The sequence below is a fragment of the Candoia aspera genome, chromosome 4 (genome assembly GCF_035149785.1).
Source record: "Candoia aspera isolate rCanAsp1 chromosome 4, rCanAsp1.hap2, whole genome shotgun sequence".
NCBI classification, from domain to species: Eukaryota; Metazoa; Chordata; class Lepidosauria; order Squamata; family Boidae; genus Candoia; species Candoia aspera.
This window is the reverse complement of record NC_086156.1, coordinates 99,308,131-99,328,877: the sequence shown is the minus strand read 5'-3', so window position 1 is coordinate 99,328,877 and position 20,747 is coordinate 99,308,131. Positions and strand designations below refer to the sequence as shown.

The window sequence follows — 20,747 nt, the reverse complement described above, 5'->3', positions numbered from 1 at the left end:
AAGCATATGTCTCTAACCATGCTAATGCCAAAAGAAAGAAATGGGTGTTGTGATATCACAATGCAAGCTCCACTCTTTCATGTTTGCATCACAATATCATATGCAAGGGGGCATATGGCAAAGGGACAAAGTATGCATCATGATGGATGTTTCGTTTGCAGCACTTGTTTCCCTGTGCACCCTTGTGGCCACATATGACCCTGGATTTGCAAGTTATTTCACCCCTGTGTTAAAAAATAGGCTATCACTGGGAATATTGCCTGCACCTATTTCCAAAACCTTCCCTAACTTGCAGTTATCAGCAACATCTAAATATTCCATATTTGTTGACCACCTAACCTCTTCCTCATCCACTAAGTTAAGAACCTCTCCACGTCTCTCTCACTCTCTTTCTTTTTCATTTTCTTTCTTCAAGAAGAGGAACATGCTGAAGAAGAAGAAGAAGGTGAGAAAATGGCCATGTCCCCAGTTGTGCTTAACCACGGAGTAATTCATGCCCTGGCAACTTATTTTCTACCTTATCCCCATGAAGTTGCCTCCCTCTCCATCCATTCTGAGTAAGGCAGGCTGCCCCAGTGTTAAAGTAATATTTCCCCCTTATTGTGACAAAATCCAAGGGCAGCACCAAGGTGTGGAACATCTGTTAGGTTTTGTCACTCATTATTTGGAGGGAGTCAGGTGACTGGAAACAGAAGCTCTGGGGAATTATAAGGATCAACAATGGGAGTGGCGAATATTATGCTGGTCTTGTTTTTCTGCCAATCCAAGGATGGATAAAGAACACCAATTCAATACAGTAGTGGGGAAGATTACAGTGCTATCTGCCTATCCCAATCATCTAAATGCCTCTTTTTTTCTTTTAGTCCTATGGCAAACAGAATTCCAGCAAGAATCAAGCTGTAGTAAGAGGTGATTGACATGCTGGAGAACTTAGAAAAGTTACTTCTCGTTCCTGAAGGGAGCGGGACATCGTGAATAAGATCTGGAAGATAGGGCTCCATTCCCATGGGAATGAAGGGGAATGTTTGCAATTACAACAGACTCTCTGGTTTTGCTTCCATTCACTGGTTTTTCTTTCAGCTTGGGATGAATCATGATAGCTTGGCTCCTCTTAGTTTCTGGGGATGATTTTCATTTGCTATGAAATAGCCAGAGTGTGTGTTTTTGAGCATCACTGTTATTTCAGCCGTCCCCATCCTGATGCTTCTAAATATGTAGGTCACAGAACCTTTTTTACGAGGAGGGAAAACAGGAGCAATTGGTCCAGGCTCCATAGATGGAGGAGTCCCCACAGAAAGTGTGGTTCAGTACCTGAGATGCTCATATGGATAGCTATTTTTCATCCAATCACCTGAAATATAATCCCAATATTTTGCTTCCCTTCTGCTTCTTGGACTACTGACTTCAGAGAAGGGGAAGGGGAATTCTATTGATGTAGGATGTGGAGAGGTGTCAAGTATCTGCCCCCAAACCTCTTAGAATCCTGGATGCAACCTTCATCATCCCCACCCAGCAGAGCCACCAGACTGAGGAAGGTTGCACCATAGTGTGGCTGGATCCAATACAAATTTATAAATCCAATATTGTTTTTATGATCTGTATTCCTTCACTTATGTGCTTGAAGTGGTTTTATTCACCCCTGAAACTTCTTTCCCTTTTTTCTTTTTCTTTTTCCGGTTTCTGCTTTTTTCTTTTTTCTTTTTGCTTTCTACTTTTTGCTTTTCTCTTTTGGTTTAACAGATTCTAATATCTGATAATTTTGCAACATTTTATCATCCACACTTCTTTCTTGAAATTTTGGTGTCCAGAAATAATATCTGAATGCACTCTTTGGGTCATTTTGAGTAATCTTGGGTCATTTTGAATAACGCACAACATTTTCACTGTGTGCGGAGCCAAAAGTTATTTCTGTTGGCAGAGTGCTTAGAAAGCCTTTGGCCCAGGAGAGATCAGAAAAGTCACACACCAGGCATTTCTATAAAAATAATTTTATTTACAGAAAGCAAACATATTTAAAGGCTGTTTGCTGAGAGGAGAGATTTCTCTCAGCTGCATATTCTCTGCAAGCCTACACAGAAGGGAAACTGAAACTAAAACAAGTTCAGGCAAGTTCCTCCCTTAGGCAATGCAACCATTAACACGTGAAAAGGGGACAATTAAATTCAACCTCTTCACCCGGCCAAAATGGTTAGTTACCATAGTAACCTTAATCTGTAGTAGAAAACATATTAACAATTTCTACAGACATTTGTTGTATTCCCTAAGAAATGGGTCCCCTTTTAATGTTTGGGAATCAGGGAGTCCAAAAAAGCATTAAGTGATGTGGGAGGGAAGGCAGTAGAATGGTAATATCTCAGAGGGCAAATATCCTGCTGCTAATGCCTTAAACCTGAAGAGAGAGCAGGGAATACTGGGTCAACTTTCTTCTTCCCTGCTGAGTGAGGACAACTTGCCCTTCAGGACATTACTGCACAACCAATGCTGATTGGCTACATCTTGCTTATAGAACACTTGGTTGACTGGCATTACTCAGAGCAGGATGGTCTCAGGTCAAGGCTGCCATCAGAACAGGAACAGCCAGAGAAACCATAATTCTATTTTGGGGGGATTTTTAGGGAACATTTCTCACTTTTGAAGGCCCTGTCCCATCACACACACACACACACACACATTTGAAAGCATTTATTTATTTATCAAATTTGTCACCGCCCATCTCCTCTGACCGGAGGGACTCTGGGCAGTTTACAAACAGAATAAATATACAATAAAAACTCAAATAAATACACAGTAAAATTCCAATAAAATCCCATTAAAAACCAAAACAATTTCTTAAGCATTGCCTTTCTCAGGAGTGTGCTTTCCTCAAAAGTCTTTGCTGGGCCAGCTGGTATGATTTGCTGCTTAGGTGATTGTGACTCCAGCATATGTCAAAGGGCACTTTATGCAACTGCGTCCTGGGAATGTTGGGGTAGCTCAAGGGGAAAAAAATGAGTAATGGAGTAAGTGTGCTCGCTACTGCTATTTTCCTTTAATGGAATTACCATGGTCATGTTTCTTTTTTTAATGTTCTGGATGGTTTTTTCAGTTGCCTCAGCAGAAGAACATGACCCCATATTGCCTTGGCCAAGTGGATTATGTGCTATCAACCAATGCCCAAAGTTTCCTTATAATGTCTTGGGTCCCTCTAGAGATGTGGGAAAATTCCTTGAAAGCAGACAACTCAGAATTGGTGCAGAGAAACAGGAGCTTGATTCCTTAAATGATAGTAGAGCATCCAGGTTCCCACAAGGACTACCTGGATTCTGCTCTAGGGTTTATCTGAGGCCTTTGGAGTGTAGAAGAACAAAGGTGTGTGTGTGTGTGTGAATATCCATGATCGCTTCCAATGCATAGGCCAGTCAACCTTGACAACTTTAAGATGTGCGGACTCCAACTCCCAGAATTCCCCAGCCAGCCTTCCACACTTTAAAGGTTGAGAAACACTGGCATAGGCTGGGGGATGGTTTCCTTCCTTTGGCTAATGAGTAATTCTTTTGATGATCCGGACCCTTTTATCCTCAACCTCTAGATCAGTCTTTCCCAACATGGTGCCCTTTAGATGTATCAGACTGCAGTGTTCATCATCCCCAGCCTTCCTGGCTGTAAATTCAGTGGGATTTCAATGGGAAGTGCATCTGATCCATTTGACATGCACCAGCTTGGGGAAATGGCCTGTTGATGGATTGATCTAACTGCCTTTTCCTTTTTCTTCTGGACTTGGTCTCTACTCTACAACCTCCTTCTCTATTCTTGCTCCATCCTCTCCCTGCCCAATATTATTTTCCAACCTCTTGTCTCTGCGATGTATGTTGTTTGCAGTGGCCGAAGAACCTGACCAGGCTCCTGAGCCAGGTACATTTCTCCTTCACTCCGTTTCTCCCTCTGGGGAAGGGGGTGGGTGGGGAAAACACCTTGTGGGAGGCCAAGATAAAAACATCTTCCTTCATTCCATCTGAATCACGGTCTCAGGTACAGGCTGGATAGAAGGTACCAGCTGATGGGCTCTCCTTGGCTGGTTCACAGTCAGCTGAAGTTTACCAGAAATCCGATGTCATAGGGGTAGTCATGAGTCTTTACTGTAATGCCACAACTGAAGCCACTTCAAACAGTTGATTGCTTTCTGACAGTTGAGGCTGCTGTCCCCACCTTATACAGGTAGTCCTCGCTTAACGACCACAATTGGGACCGGAAGTTTGGTCACTAAGCAATGTGGTCATTAAGTGAATCCAACCTGACTTTACAACCTTTTTTGTGGCAGTTGTTAAGCAAATCACACAGTTCACCATTGATTTTGCTTGCCAAAAGCCGGCTGGGAAAGTCGAAATGGCGATCATGTGACCATGGGATGCTGTGATGGTTGTAAATACAAACCGGTTGCCAAGTGACTGTAGGGATGCTGTGACAGTCATGAGTATGAGGACCGGGCGAAAGTCAGTTTTTCAGAGCCGTCATAAGTCTGAACTGTTAATGAATGGTCATTAAGTGAGGACTACCTGTATGCTCTTGGGTTTAAAACTGACTCCCTTTCCTCCTGCCCTTTTTAGAGCTTAACAGAAATCCTGCTTTACACTTCTCATGCTTTGTGCTAGGTGACTATTGGTTGTTGATATTTGTAGCATTCCTGTCCTGGGAAAGTTAAGGTCCTAATGTACCATGTATACCCGCATATATAGCCTCAAATTTTTAACCAAAATACCGTGAAAAATGTGCAACACACAGATAAGCCAACCCTCAAAATATTCATAAGTTTTAATTTTCACAATTGGCTTATCTGTGGGTAATTTGCGGATTATCCATTTTTCATGGTATTTTGGTTAAAAATTCAAGAATCAGCTTATCTACGGAAGGCCTTATACATGAGTATATGCAGGATGTACAGGTACTTTAAAAAAGTATTACCGTACAGTATATACTCACGATAAGCCCATCTGCAGGTAAGCCGAACCCAATTTTGGGGGTGCATTTTGGTACCTAAAATTCTTGGCTTACTTGCAAGTATATGCAGTATCTCCCAGAATAGCCATAAAGAGACAAGCAATATTGATCCAGTCTATACAAGTAAGTGATAGAAAAGGCTATACCCCCTCATGTACGTACAGGGAAGTGGGCAGACATTATTTTTTTTAGTGTTCCTCTAGGTAAGCACCTCCCTGCAAGTAAAAAGCTTGAACGTAGGAAAAATACTAGTCTAATTCTACATAAGGGGCCATTGCTTGAAATAAAAGCTAGCAAAATCCATTGGGTGCTAGTGGCATAGAATATAGGAGAATTCCCCTTATAGAAAGTAAGCACTGGAGGCAGAATAGACAAGGCGACTTGTAGAAATGAACTTAGGGATGAATGCTTGAACGCTGATAAAGGAAAGTTATAAAGTGTTGGACGGATTTGAAACGCCATTCCTATCCACCATCTTGTTTCTTCCTTTTCCCCTCTCTGAAGTCTCTTGGCCTCTGCCAAAAATGCACTCACAGCTCTTGCTCCTTCTCCTACAATGTATTTCCTCCTCCCCACCCATCCACATCCCCCCAAAGAAGAGGATGTGCGCAGGTTCCTAAAAGAACAGGCCTGGCAGATATATTTTATAGAGATATTTCTGTGGGCCTCTGATGCTGTCTGTGTGCTACGCATGTTCTGGATACATGCATGTAGTGTGTAGCGGTGTGTTCTCACTAGGTATCTATGTATCTGAGAACATGCATACCCCTCTCATGTCTATAAGGGAAGCAACATATCGAAGCCCAAATGGTGGTGGTAGATATTTTCCAGTACCTATAGACATGCCTGTGATCAAACCAATGTCAGATCATGAAAACTGTATTTTCTTTGGTATCTATCTATATCCATGCACTAATTTCTGGGGTTTGGGGTTAGATTTAAAGCTCACCTCCAGGCTGTTTTCAAATCGCCAAGTTTTCAAACCACTTTTTGGGGGGAGGGGAGGCGCTATAGGCCGAGAGAGGCAATCCAAGGGTTGTTGATATCTCACAGTATCACTGAAATGTTGGCAAGATGCTCTGAACATTATATAGCAGTCTAAATGGCAGAAGAACTCCACTTTAAGTAAGCAATCCTATAGAAGGCCAATGGTGATGGCACTTTTGCTCTCTCTGGTTGTTTTGCACTATAATTTCCAGCACCCTCACCACTGTCCTGGCTTACTGGTGTTGCTAGAAGTTGCAATTCTGCAACAGTTGGAAAATGATAGGTTGTCCACCCCAGCACTGATCAAAATTTTGGATGCCAAGATCCCTATATTAGAGAAGAAGCCCAGCAGATGATGACAATAATGTTAGGACCACTCCATCACATCACCTACCCAGCCCAAGTATAAAACACATCCCAGCAGTCACCAGAACACCTCTCCAGTTCCAGTGCAGAACAGTCACTTTAATGAAATAAATATCTAGCTAGGAAAATCCAACATTGTCAGCCACTTTTTATTCTTGCCCTAATTGGCTCTTATTGCGAATGTGTAGAAATGAATGCTACCCCTTGTTAGGATTATGCAAAATTCAGTTTCCTTGACGTGCACAGACTCTCTCCTGTGTCATCCCTGACAAGTCTTTCGCAGTCCAAAGTTTTCTTCCTTCTCTACATCTAATAATCGTCTTTCTATCTTCTGTTTCTCACAGAAGAAGAACGCCCCAGAGCAAGGTAAGAGGGGGAAGAGTAAGCAGTTATACCCAATTAGAGTTGCAATAATTTTTTCCCCACCTCTCTCAGCTCCTGTGTCTTTCTACAATGAAATCCAATTTTTCCTCCATGATGCTATCTCATGGACAGAAGATACAATTACGTTTGCATAACGATTATCTCATTGTTAAGACACTGAAGCCTGTAATAGGTATACTTTTATCCTTACATACTTTGGGCAATTTGTCTTGGTTCTGTTCACTAATTATATCAATATAATTCAATGGTTGAGAAGGAGTTTGTCTGAAGATTTTATAGGTTTGGGAGGGTGGCATTGGTGGCCAAAAATAAAAAATTGTAACAATATTCTTCTTTCTTGATCTGTGCTCACCCAAACAAAGGCCAATGGTTCCACAGTTAGCTCCTCCAAAAATCCCCGAGGGGGAGAGAGTGGATTTTGATGTGAGTATTTTCTTAATTGCTCATAATCTTTTTGCATGAGTGTGCGTGTGCTTATGGACATTCCCAAATCCTTCGTATCCACAGCTATTGCCAATAAAAGTAGTTATTTCAGATGGAATAGTTTGGCAAGCACAAAAAAAGTGGACCAAACCATTTAGACAAGCATGTCATCAACTTGGTGTCCTTCAGAGATGTTGGAAGGAAATACTTTTCATGTTCACATCTCTTTTTCTCTCTGATGATCATGAACAGGACATTCACCGCAAGCGTATGGAGAAGGATCTCCTGGAATTGCAAACTCTCATTGATGTACACTTTGAGCAGAGGAAAAAAGAAGAAGAAGAACTTGTGGGCCTCATGTCAAGGATTGTAAGTTCTAGCCAGCAAGGTTTTGTGTAGCTTGATGCCAAAATGGGTTGGCCGTGGCAACCTTTTACATAGCTGTTTGAATTGGTTCTAATCATTTTTCTGTGCTGTCCACCACTGGATAAAACTCTTAACAGTTCCTTCCTTTGCATAAATGTTGGCATGTGCAAGTCAACACAATGCGTTTCATTGTTCATGTATGGAGATGCAACTGGAAAATATTTCAAGGAAGGAAGCAGAACAAACCCAAAGGCCAGTCTTTCAGAGCTTCCTGTCTTGTCTAGGGACCACTGTTGGTATGGTTCCTAATATGGGCACCAAGTAAAAGTAAGTATTTCTTTTTAATGGCAAAAATATTAGAAGATTGCCAGATCTTGTTGCTGTCCTCCCTTGATTTTTTTTCAAGATTTCAGATGGGAACATCAAAATTTTGTGAGATTTGGACTACTTCAATGTTTTAAAAAAATATTTACTTTGGGAGCCCTGCCAATTCCATTGAGAAAGTTACGTTGCTTTGATAGTTAAGGGGGCAATACTACTAGCCCCTTGCTTATGTGTGATCCCCAGAAGCTTATGATGATGATAATGTGGTGGTCCATATACTTGAAAAATTTGGGAACTACTGTTCCCGACTACCATTCTGTTGCTTTGCAGCAAACATGAAAACCTGTTAGCAGCCTTGCCCAACCTGTGATCCCCTAGATATATCAGACAGACAGACAGACACAAACTCTATCAGTATTGTGCAAACTGCAGACAGGTTTTGCATAATGCTATAACTTCCTATCATTGCAAATCAACCCTGTTTCCACCATGTCTATACAGTAATTCATACATAGCTTTAAATTCTTTAAATTTCTTTAAATTCAACTTTTTTGTTATAAATATCACATCACTCTATCCAACCATGACTTTCTCAGCCTTCCCATTTTTCTTGGTCTATTTGCTCTTCTTTCACGTATTTGGTTTGCAATCTGAACGTCATTCATTGTCTCTATATGACCATGTTGTTGTTGTTGTTGTTAGTTGCTGTCGAGTCATTTACGACTCATGGCGACCCTACGTACAGTATAACAGGTGTTATAATGGTGTTCAGTCTTGCGCCATGTGCCTGGCTGTTCCAATGTTTGCATCCATTGTTGCGGTAATTGTATCAATCTATCGCATTGAAGGTCTTCCTCTTTTCCGCTGGCCCTCGACTTTTCCAAACACGATGTCTTTCTATCTTTCTTTCCCCCCCCTTTTTAATATATTATTTTATTATTTTATTATTTTATTTATTTATTTATATTATATTTTTCCTTATTTATATATGACTATAGTTCTTCATTTGTATTTTTTTATTCTAATGTGGACTGAATATAAAATATTTTTATATTCAGTCCACATGAATTCAGCATCCATTCATTCTTGACACTACTTCTTGTTCTCCTTCACACACTTCTTAAGAACTCCATGCCTGCTTACTTTTATGTTTCTCCTGACATACTCAACTCTCACTTCCATGTAACAAAGTAGGGAGAAGCATCTTATAATTGCTTGAGAAACTTACATGACTCACACAGACAACGGACCACCCAGTATTCTTTGACCAGCATTTGTACATCTTTCAATTTCTCTACCCCATATTCCCGTCTTGAATAAAGATTCAACCCTATCTACTTGCTCTCATTTTTCACCATTTATCAATAACTTGCAATTGTTTACTCTATTTTCCTTGTCAAATACAACTATCTTGGTCTTTGATAGATGAACGTTCACATCTATACGCCTTTTTTCTTTGCACAATCTATTTAATATTCACAGCAAATCATTTGTTCTCAGCCAACAATATGGCATTGTATGCATACAAAAGTACTCATACATTCACGATCTGCACCAACATATTTCTAACATCATCACAAACATTTTTCATACCTTTACCCATAAATAAATTAAACAACTAGGGGGACATGACACACCCTCGCTTTTCTCCCTGCCTAATGTTAAAACATTCAACTAAGCATCCAATTTCTCATGTATGCATGATTTCTATCATATGCCACTCTTTACTGCATTATTTATTTGTTTATTTATTTAAATGATCTATATAGCCACCTTTCTCACCAAGGTGAGCCTAGGCAGTGTTACAGATTATAACCAAAGAACCAACATACACAAATCATAAAATCTATACTCTAAAAAACATACTATATCACTTTGAAGAGCCATGCCACTTCAATCAATCATTCATTCAGTAACCAACCTTCAACTCAAGTCTTGCAAAACATTCCGTAATTCAAGCCTATTCATTTTTTATATGCTGTCTCTAAATTAACAAACATACAGTAAACTTTCTCACATTCATACATTTCTCAATTACCTACTGAAGAGGAAAAGTCTGACACTGCTATACTGCATCTCCCAAATTTTGCTCACTGTACCCTTTCCATCAGAATTCTGCCAACCCCTTTCCCAGGCATACTTAATAAACGAATTCTTCTGTAGTTTCTGCATTTAGACTTGCTACCTTTCCCTTTGTGGAGGAGACTGGTAACAGCATTCTTCCAAACATCCATTTTGCCCAGCTAATACCATCGCTTTGGACTTTCGGATGAAATTCAAGGTGTTGGTTGTCTCTTCATGGTTTAGGGTCTGGATATTTTACAACCCCCTCCCCCATTGTTTCTGATCATCTGATGATCTAGCACAGCTGGCTCACCCCAGGTCCCTTCAGTAAAGCAATGTCATCCTGCAGGACTTAGAGACAGGCCTCCTCCAGGGCCATGTCTCCCCAATGGAACAGTATTCCCTAGTCCATACAGCCCGACCCCACTGTGGTTCTGCACCCCAGAGCCCTGCCTTGCTGCTGCGCTGGACCTCTCCTCCGAGCCCTGCCTTGCCGCCGCACAGGACCTCACTGCAGAACCCTGCCTGATGGTCACGCCAAGCCCTTGCCAGGTACCTTGCCTTGCTGCCACACCAAGCCCCGCACCCAAGCCTCACCTTGCTGCCAAGCAGGTCCACAACTGGGATATAGTTAAAAGACAAAATATAGAATATAGAAAATACAGAGTGCAGAACTAAAGAAAAAAGAAAAACCATAAAAGTACAGAACGGACAGAGAACAGAAACAGAAAGTGACTTCCGACCTTCTCCACTACAGATATGAATACATTTGCAAATATAGTCTCTTACCATTAGTTAAACCTTAGTAACATTATTTCTACTGAGTCAAATCATTTAATCATTAAAGCCCAAAGTCAAAACTTCATTTTTTTCTGATGCAAGCAAGTAGTCTAAAAGTGGTTGCCAAGTAGAAACAAACCCAGAAACAGTATTTTCTCTTATCAACTGGGCCAACTGGGCCAGCTCCATCAGTTTAATGATCCGGTCCTCCACTGTAGGTCCCAGTTAATTTTCTACACCTGTCTCCACCAAATGAAATAAGTAGAACTGCCTTTGGAACTGCTTTCCTGCTCAGGGAAGCCGGGAATGTGCAAAAGTAACTTGACTTGGACAGCCTTCAATCTGAAACTGAACACATATAGACTCTTCATAAATCACAGGCCATCTTCCAAGCGAGCAAAGCGTTGCTCTTCATTCCCACCTTGTGGGAATTCCCACTCTTCATTCCCATGGCTAGGCACCACGAGGCAAGTTGAACCCAAAATATGAGATAGTTGCATTCTCAGATTATGAAGTGTGATCATTCCTGAAAGTATGGGGTGAGCAGGGACTGCATTCATTTAGAATTAAATTTCTTAGGAAGAGCTCACTGAAGACCAAAAGCATATGCCCAGTGGCATGTTATGGAAGGATGTGATAGAGGAAGCTGTTCTTTGATGTTGCAAGCCCTAGATGTGAGAAGTTCTCAAGTCCATCGGGTGTTTTCAAGTGCCAGCAGAGTTCCACAATCTCCTGAAAGGAAGGGAGTTGGGAATATATCATCTTGTCCTTGGCTTTAAAGGGGCTTTGAGTTCATCTTATTGAATGCTGCAGAGTCCAAGTCATTGTGTGTGTCCTTTGACAGGACAACCGTCGGAGAGAACGCTCTGAACAACAGCGAGTCCGCACTGAGAAGGAACGGGAGCGGCAGGCCAGGCTTGCTGTGAGTATCATCATCTTCTAGAATGAGCAGGAAAGAGTGTAAAACTGATGATGATGATGCACTGATGATGTCACCTAGTGGGGTAATGGAACGTCTGCAAGCAAACAGCCAAGCTCAGAGAGCACCAAGGGCTCCGGAGTATAAAACCTTTGAAATCTTAGCAGGTATTAAGGTCTGGATATATTAGATTAGGATCTTCATTTCGGGCTTCCTTCCAAACCTGCCAGGTACATTTGGGGATCAATAGGTAAGCAACTGCTATATAACCCTGAATCACATGAGACGTCAACTCAAGCCTGAAAATAGCCAGGAAGGTATTTTATTGGAATGCTTGGGCTAAAACAAGGGATTAACACTTTAACTGGTTGATTTTCAGTGATTGTTTTAAAGATTTTGAAAGACTGTCTTTTGAATTTGAATTGCCTTCAATACATACTTGGCAATGTGTGTAATAAAAATGTATTGACTAAACAGTATGGCCCAGGTGCTGTAGCAAATTCTGAGGTACCTGCAATTTTAGCTTCTTTAAAAGTTGCTGCACTAGAATGGGAACCAACAATTCAATTTTATAAAGTATGAAAAAGTAAAATGAAAGTTAGTGCTGTGTTAGTGTTATATTTGATCTGTGGAAGGAAGTATCAGAATATCCAGTTTTGGAAAAAAAAAAAATGGGTCCAGTATTTAAAAAGGCAAAATATACTTCTTATGATTTGAGAATGAAACTAATTCATGAGAAAATATTATTTCAGGTCTATAGGACTCTCCAAAGAATGTTTAGAAAGAAAAGGACAGTAGACTTCTTATGGTGGTGATGTAAGAAATTTGAAGGTTCTTTAAACTCACATGATTTGGTCTTGCTCCAATTAGACCTTTATTTTGGTTTCAAATTAACATGTACGTTACTATAATTTGGGGAAGAAATATTATACTTAAGAATCCCAATATGATGCTGAATTATATTCTTAAAATATGAAATCTGTCATGAAGAGCTTTCTCAAGTTTGGGGTATGGCAAAAAAGATAATCCTATATAACTGGAAAGAAAGTCACTCTCCTTTCAGGATCCAGGATATGAGATTTTTTAAGTCTTTGTGCTCTAAAAATGAGGAGATGGCACGTTGCATTACAATATGGTCCAGATTTAATGATAAGTTCAAGGACTGAATTAATTCACTACAGGTATTCATACCTACCACATGGATCTTTTCTTTCTGTTAATTCTTTAGTTCATTTAACTATTATAATATAGATTTTTTTCATTGTATTATCACTGCTCAGTGTCAATATTTTTATTTTGTATTTCATTTTTTTACAACAATTTTTTTTTTTAAAAAAAGGATGAAGCCAGGAAGAGAGAAGCTACAAATTTTAGCATGGGAGACCTTTGACTGTGCAAAGGGGAGAAACAGAATCTAAATAAATTTTAGGCGCGTTCATTAGTCTTCAACTGGTAGTTGAGGTCTCTTGAATGGAAGGGCCAGTTACACGTTTGAGTGGGCTGTTAGTCGCCCAATCTGTTTCAGTTTCCTACAATGCCTAGCATAACGCTGGTCTGAAAGTATTGTGGGAAATCTGTCATTCTGAATGGTTCTTGGAGGTGAATGACATGAGTGCCATTAGGGCCACAGCAGCTGTTGAATGGTGCCACTTGCTGGAGCCAGTCTCAAAATTGGTCGCTGCAGTTTTAGTTTCTGATTTTTGTGTAGGGGTTTTTATTTTGTAAGGAAGGAAAAGCCACCAGTATCTTTAACAGTTGTGTAGGAAAAGTCCAACTGGGCTGTCAATAAGTCATTTTTATCACAAAACCACTGTGTGGCTGGTTGCATGCCCTTCTCTGCACTTAAGCATACATGAAAACAATTGGATTTGTGTGTTTCCATCACTTTGTGAGCCTGTGAATCCAGGCATTTTGCATGTGAATTTGTGAAGCTAAAACTCCTCAAACATTCTTAAGCCAGACCAGACAACAGGAGCTGAATGTGCTTAGCATGGAACAGACGTGTTCTGTTGTTTCAAAACAAGGGCACGCTTGGCTTTTCAAAGTCATGTCAGGAGTCACAATCCTGTAACTGAGATAAGACATAGAAATGGAAAGGGGCAGGAGAATATATAATTTTAATTTAATCTAAATGTAATTAAATGAATGAAATACAATATAGCGGATATGATTATTATCCATATTTTTAATCACCTCCCCTTCTGCTATGCTAAGAACGACTATTTGATGGCAATTTGAGGAGAATCTTGGAAGGCCACGCCAATGATTTTTGGGAATCCTTGTACAGCCTGGAGCCTTGATTTTTTTCCCCCTGTGATAAAGAAGGTCACATTGATTATTCTTCCCAAGAGGGAGCAGGGAAAGTATTTTTTTTCTCCTTGCCTTTAGATAATGTTCTCCATGGTGTCATCCTTTGCAGGAAGAGAAGATGAGAAAAGAGGAGGAAGAGGCCAAGAAAAGGGCTGAAGATGATGCTAAGAAGAAGAAAGTACTGTCCAACATGGGAGCTCATTTTGGAGGATACCTGGTCAAGGTAAGCTTGTGGTAGCTTTACCTGGGAGGGAACAATTATATTTTCTTCTTTCAGAAGGAGACATCAAGATGAAGCTGCACATGAATCCATTATTACAAAATATAATCCCATAAGAAATGTTCTGTCTGTTATGGTGGGCACATAGAACTCAATCAAATGGTTTTCGTTTGATTGATCATACGGTGGCTGGTGGAACCCTGATCTTATCCTCCTGGTGCCCAGTAGAAATGTAATACTCTCTCAGGAGTTAACAACCATTTCAAGAAATGGGCACCATTGTGTAACTTTTAGCAAAGGCATCCCTGAGATCTTATGTAGTAAGGCTACACTCTGGCACAATCTAACATAAGAATGTCAACTTCTCATGAGATGTGATAATCTTGTGAGATGTTGGCTATCAGTAAAGCTAGTCTCCTTCAGTTGAGCTTGGCTTTCGGTGACATCATGGATGCAGCCACACAGTCACCCTGGCAACAACATTGAAATGGTTTGTTATGCCCCTCTTCCAGAAACATCTGTTGGGGATCCACAGATGCCAAGGCCTAACATAATGTCTCCTCTCACCATGAGACAGACTCACACAGTTTCCCCATGAAATCTCATTCTACAAGAGTCTGAGGATGCTTCATACAATTTGAATAATTTTCATGTCCTCCAACTCAATCTGCTTTAGAGGGAGCGACTCTGCCTGTTTTCCTAATCTGCATATTTATTGGGAAACTCTAGTCTAGAGTTGAAGCACTGGCTTTCCATGCCATAGACTGTAGATGTACACCCTGATATTACAGCAGATGAACATGAACCTGCTGGTTCAGATCAGGGGTCTATCAAATCCAATCCTTTGCACTCAATGAACCAGTCAGATGGTTCTGAGGACCCCACAAACTAAATATGCATCCAATAACTCTGTGGCACCAGTTGGTACCATACAGTAATTCCCATCTAGCTGTCATAGCTAAGAATTGCTGATAAATCCATCCTCCATGTGAATCTAATCTCCACATTTGAAAAAAAAGGATCTTGGGTAGCATGACTGGGAAGAACCTACAGGGCTCTGATGGACATCTGCCAGGCAAAGTTAAATGGACCAGATCTGACTGGGATATCCAGGAGCTTCATGGGGTTGTGATGTGGAGCAGGAGCCCTAGTGTATTATTACATGTGTTTTGCATGCAGAAGTTCACAAGTCTAGTTCATGACTTGAAGATCTCCCGCTGTGAGGTGCGTGGGGTCAGATATCTCAATAGCAAGAAATCTCACTGCAAGCCATTCAAGTCTCAGGAAAGAGTTTATTAAGATACAGTCCCTGTCCATTCAAAGACTCAAGTGAATCAAATTCCCTAGATCCCGCCGTTTGTTTGAAATTGATTGATTGATAACTGCTTTCAGTTACAACTTCATTCCCAGCTACATTCCTCAGGTTGGTGTCAGTTTTCAGTTACAGCGACAGCCAAAACAATTGAGTCTCATCTCAGCCATGTTGGTAGGTGCTGTCTCTGTTCTCAGCAACAATCAATCCATCCCCTCCCTCCTGTACAATTCGTGACAGAGGAGAAGAACCAGAAACATTTTATGGTTTCTGGGACAAGCCTCTGACATCCGCCAAGTGGAATGGGCAAAAGTAGGCTTGATGGACTAGTAGTGTTGCTTAATGTAAGGAAGGTAGATGCTGTATGAGATCTGCATCTTGTCTGCTGGTGTAGAGAACCACAAAGATGTCCTTGGAAAAACTATGCAGTGACGGTTACAATACATTTTAAGCTCAGGAAATGAAGAAAACATTAAAAAGAAATTCAGACTGACTCTGCCTTAACTCCCTGGGGTATATGAGGGAGGAAGGAAAAACACAGCCAGGCTTTCAATATATTTGATTGATTGATTGATTTTTAGCTTATATCAATAAAGTAGAATTCCAGCATTCTTGTGCCGTGTTTCCTGACCGGGTCTAAGTCGAAGGACTGATATGAACCTATAAGGCCAATTACATTTTAAAAGGCAAGCCATGCCAGAAACAGAGAAAGTTCTACAGTATATAAGCAACTGCACATTTCTGGAAAAGCATCATGATTCCAGCTTCAGCCTCTCCTCAGTGGTGCTGCAAGTTTGGAGTCCCATAGCTCTAGGGTGCCAGTTCCCTGGGCCCCTAAACAGGCATCTTTAGTAGTAGACCAGCAGTCCTGGGCAGGCACTGGCAGCAAGTAGAAGAAGAAAGAGGTAAGGCATGTCCAGACTTGGCTTGCCGCCCCCCAAGAGGTTGGTGGCAGAGCAGGGCAGGCAGCTGGATTGGGGTTAGCCAAGGCAAGGGGCCAGCATGCCTAGAAGGCAGTTTGTCCAGCACACCCTCCAACCCGACTGTTCTGGTTTGTTTTTTCAGGCAGAGCAAAAACGTGGAAAGCGGCAGACCGGCCGAGAAATGAAGACCCGCATCTTAGCAGAGCGACGAAAACCGTTGCATATAGAGAACTTAAGCGAGCAACAGCTGAGGTGGGACCCAGAGAAGAGCTCTGTGTGATCGCTTCCCTGGGGGGGATAGGAGACCTAGGGTGAAGGGAGCTGTGGCATTACCTGAGGATCATCTTTTCCTGTGTCTCCAGGGAGAAGGCCAAGGAGCTCCATGATTGGATCCATCATCTAGAATCGGAGAAGTTTGACCTGATGGAGAAACTCAGACGTCAAAAATACGAGGTAGGAAGCCAAGGGACTGGGGAGGAGGAGAGCACTTTTTCTCTTCTTGGAGACACTGTTAGATCTGAAACAGTATGTTCAGAGGGGCATCATGAAATGCAAGAAAGCTATAACTTTCTCCAAAGTTGATAGAATTCCTTGGTAGAGGAGGCGAATCTTTCCCATCTTTTAATTTCGACCTCTTCTCACTCCTCCCACGCTGCATGTTCTAGGTTCAGTCTTTTGTGCGTCTGCATCCTGATGCAAAATTCTGTTTTATTAGTCACTCTTTAGAGAGTGATTAATCATACCCTTCTAGGATCCTGGTCAAGTAGCTCAGCTGTTTGATGCTTTAAAAATCTCCTTTTGAGGTGTTCATATATATGTAATAAAATGCTAAAATGGTAAGAGGTTTCAGAGATGTCACTCCTTCCCCTGTAATAACTTTCCATAGAATAAGGACACTGGAGCCTTTCCAGGATAAAGGGTCCGTTTACAACATACTAGCTGATCCTGAAATGAAGAGCTCACCCCAATAACTTATGTTTTCAACTGTCAGGTTTCTAGGGGTACCCAAATTGCACAGGATCATCTCTCTGCCTTCTTTTCAGGTTCAACCCCAGTACAAATTGCCTTTCTGGGACACACACACACACACACACACACAGATCTCATCTGCCCACTTCCCTTAACTAGTAGAGGAAACATGAGCTATTTCTGCCCATCATCCAGGTTTTTCTGGACCATTTTTTAAAATACAATTTTTTATTGAAGAAATTTTTGACGAGATAAAAACAATACAAAATATTAGAAAAGAAACAAAGAAAACGAAGAATGGTGAATAAGTTAAAAAAGAAAATAGCAATAGCAATATTTATTTATTTATTTATTTATTTCATTTATTTATCATGTTTTTATCACCGCCCATCTCCCCCATATGGGGGACTCTGGGCGGTTCACAATAAAACAGTTTGAAATTCAATAAAATAATAAATAGTATTCATCAATAAATATCAATATCAATAAATATAAATATAAAATGTAATGAGATCTGAGTAATGGCAGATCTCGTTACATTTTATATTTATATACAGCAATAGCAATAGCAATAGAAAGAAAGAAAGAAAAGATTATAAAGAAGCAGCTTCCAATCTTTTTGACAGCCATTATAATGAATTTATATTTTACCCTCTCTCTCTAAGGCAGTATTTTTCAACCTTGGCAACTTGAAGATGTGTGGACTTCAGCTCCCAGAATTCCCCAGTCAGCACGGTTGCCAAGGTTAAGAAACACTGCTCTAAGATTACATCATAATTTCCTTCTTTGCATAAGCTACCCTTTCCAAACTTCACAAGTTCATTTTTCTCTTTTTTCAGCAAAAAGTCCGTAAGGGGTTTCCAGTAGCTGATAAATGTAGTAGCTGATCTTTCTCTAACCAAACAAGTTAATTTTGCCATTTCTGCTAGTTCTGTCATCTTCACCAACCATTCCTCATTGTGGGTATTTTATATTTTTTGTGCATATAATAGTCTCGCAGCTGGACCATTCTTATTCCTGGTTCAGAGCCTTGCCAGATACTGAGAAATTCAGAGTTAGAAGGGATTCTGTGAAGTCTTCTGGGCCAACCTCCCCTATTCCTCAATCCATCATATTGATTATATAGAAAGACATGGCCTGTTTTGGAGAACAGAGCATGTGGAATAAGGAACTCTTTCAGAAAGTCAAAAGAGAGTCTAAGTGCCCTGTTCACCCAAGGTATGTCAAAGTCATAGTCAACACCACCATCTTCCATCTTGTAGAAGGGCCAAAGGATCCAAGTGGGGAAGTATCCTGTTGCCTGGCCAGCCCATTGTGACACCAGTCATCTTTCTGACATCTACATGCATATTAGTACCTATACAGCTTCTGTTCTTAATGCCAGTCTTAGTTAAATTTGTCATAAATTGCATCAAAAAATTGAATTAATAGGACACATTACTGAATATGCATGGTGAACTATTTATAATTGCTTATATAAAAAAGGGAACATTAAAAGCCAATTATTCTTAAATATGGAGCCTTCTCTGGTGCTGAAATAATATTAATATCACTTCCATTCTGTTTATTTTTATCTTCCCCCTCCAGATCAATGTTCTATACAACCGCATCAGCCATGCCCAGAAGTTGTGAGTAAACTGTGTGTGACTGGGAACAACAGAAACCCAACAACTCTTCTGACTCAAATCCCCTTCCCCTTATTTTTATGCCCACAATCATGTGCATTTTCACAACTGGAATACAGTTATTTCTAATGTAGAAGTAGATGGGCCAAACTAGACACTGCCTTAAATTCATGACCCAAGACAAGCTGCATATCTTTGTTCAATTACAGAATTTCTAGGACACCATGTGCTCTGGTGGCCATGCTTCCTTTTCTACCTTGCATGTTTCTTATAGACTTATCAATGGCACTTTTCCCATACCTGGCTTATGGGCAGCTTATGCAATTTTGCTTAATGTGATTTTCCCAACATCCCAATTGGGGGGCTGAAATAAAACCAGAACAGCCATACCCATCAGGGGCTGAAATCCATGCATAACACTGAAAGGTTAAAACTCAAAGTTTAACCTTTCAGAATTGGAAATCTGTATCTCCAATGTCAGACTTCTAAATCCTGAAAATCTGAAGTTTGGTTTGAATTTTACTCACAAATTATACATATCTGTGTGATTTTTTTATAAAAAATGTTTGCTGTTAGTAGCCACAGGTTATAATACAAATTTGTATACCTCTCCCCAACAGCAAAAAAGGTGCTGGAAAAACCAGGCTTGGTGGTCGCTGGAAGTAAGAGGGACTCAGCTTGTGGACCCCAATCTGGAAGTCTCCTTGGCAACCAAAGTGACTCCCAAATACATCTCATCCTTTCTTCCCTGTGTTGTTCCATGTTGAGTTGAATGCTTTCCTGACCCGTTCCCCGAATCCTTGTCATGTGCGTCTCTGACGAGTCTTGTACCACAAGCCACACACAATAAATCAACCTCTCTTCTCCATGGAATCTCTCCAGTGATTCAATTCCTTTCTGATGCCAATGATTGGCACAAATGGTACAAATAGTTCTTTAACTGATGGGGGAAAAAAGAAGGGAAAAAAGGTTAGATTTATAAGCGGATTGAACAAACTGCACATACGTCTTATCTGACGAGCTTTATCATCATTCTTTTGTGAAACTGATCCTCTTCTGACTTCTGATGGGCATAAAGTTGGGGATACAATACTGTTTAGAGCAGTGTTTCTCAACCTCAGCAGGTTCAAGATGTGTGGACTTCAACTCCCAGAATCTCCCAGTCAGCATGCTTAAAGTTGCTGAAGTTGAGAAACACTGACATAGAGGTTCTATGTACAACTGCAGGAGCATATTCCTCCTTTTAGCTTTTGTTTATATCTGGAGTGAACCGTTTACCATCTCAAAGTTGCCTGAGGCCCCAAAGATCCAGTTTGAGGCCTCCAGATCCCATTCCAACCATAACTCCTCGAAGTCAGAGGCAATGTTTTCTAGCAGTGGGAAACTCAACAAAAATGGCCATGTAAACATTTAACACAGGAAGGCAGGAAGGCAGGCAGGCAGGCAGGCCAAATTCCCCTGGCATTGCCCATTTAGAACCATCATTTTGCCATCTCTAGACACCTCTCCACCCACAAAATTAAAGGCAGTCCCCCAAGCCATCAAAAGCTTGCCTACTTCTGCTTTGTGTGTCCAAAACCCATATTAAGATAATACTTACAATAGGACAACAGAAGATTTACAAAATAATGTAAAATATTTTGAATGTCCAAAATTCATCAGGCAAAATGGTTAAAAATCCAGAAGGAAGAAAAAGAAACGGAGGAGGAGAGGGAAGATGTGGCTGCTAATTACACCCTGTCTTCGACTACCTGTTGTTATACAGATGTGAAGTGGTACCTGATGCTGCAATCCCGTGGTA

The 20,747-nt window shown here is 40.7% G+C and overlaps 1 protein-coding gene across 2 annotated transcripts; it reads left to right on the top strand.

Moving 5' to 3' along the window:
* Nucleotides 1-426: 426 nt before the first annotated feature.
* On the top strand, nt 427-19,906 carry TNNT1 (troponin T1, slow skeletal type). 2 transcript variants are annotated; one of them, XM_063301197.1, is made up of 10 exons: nt 427-445; nt 6,672-6,693; nt 7,074-7,134; nt 7,387-7,503; nt 11,513-11,590; nt 14,007-14,120; nt 16,495-16,604; nt 16,715-16,805; nt 18,909-18,949; nt 19,567-19,906. In XM_063301197.1, the coding sequence occupies exons 3-10, from the start codon at nt 7,078-7,080 to the stop codon at nt 19,610-19,612; spliced, it is 654 nt and encodes a 217-aa protein (XP_063157267.1). In that variant the 5' UTR covers nt 427-445; nt 6,672-6,693; nt 7,074-7,077; the 3' UTR covers nt 19,613-19,906. The 2 variants fall into 2 exon arrangements, with proteins under 2 accessions (XP_063157267.1, XP_063157265.1); XM_063301195.1 differs by lacking the exon at nt 427-445 and adding an exon at nt 3,807-3,891.
* The last annotated feature ends 841 nt before the right edge of the window (nt 19,907-20,747 follow it).

Excerpts from the sequence above, each read along its gene's own strand:
- TNNT1 (XM_063301195.1), top strand. The coding sequence starts at position 3,846 with ATGTTGTTTGCAGTGGCCGAAGAACCTGACCAGGCTCCTGAGCCAG. Across the intron at positions 7,504-11,512 it reads TGGGCCTCATGTCAAGGATT|GACAACCGTCGGAGAGAACG; the intron begins GTAAGTTCTAGC and ends GTCCTTTGACAG. Across the intron at positions 16,605-16,714 it reads TTAAGCGAGCAACAGCTGAG|GGAGAAGGCCAAGGAGCTCC; the intron begins GTGGGACCCAGA and ends CTGTGTCTCCAG.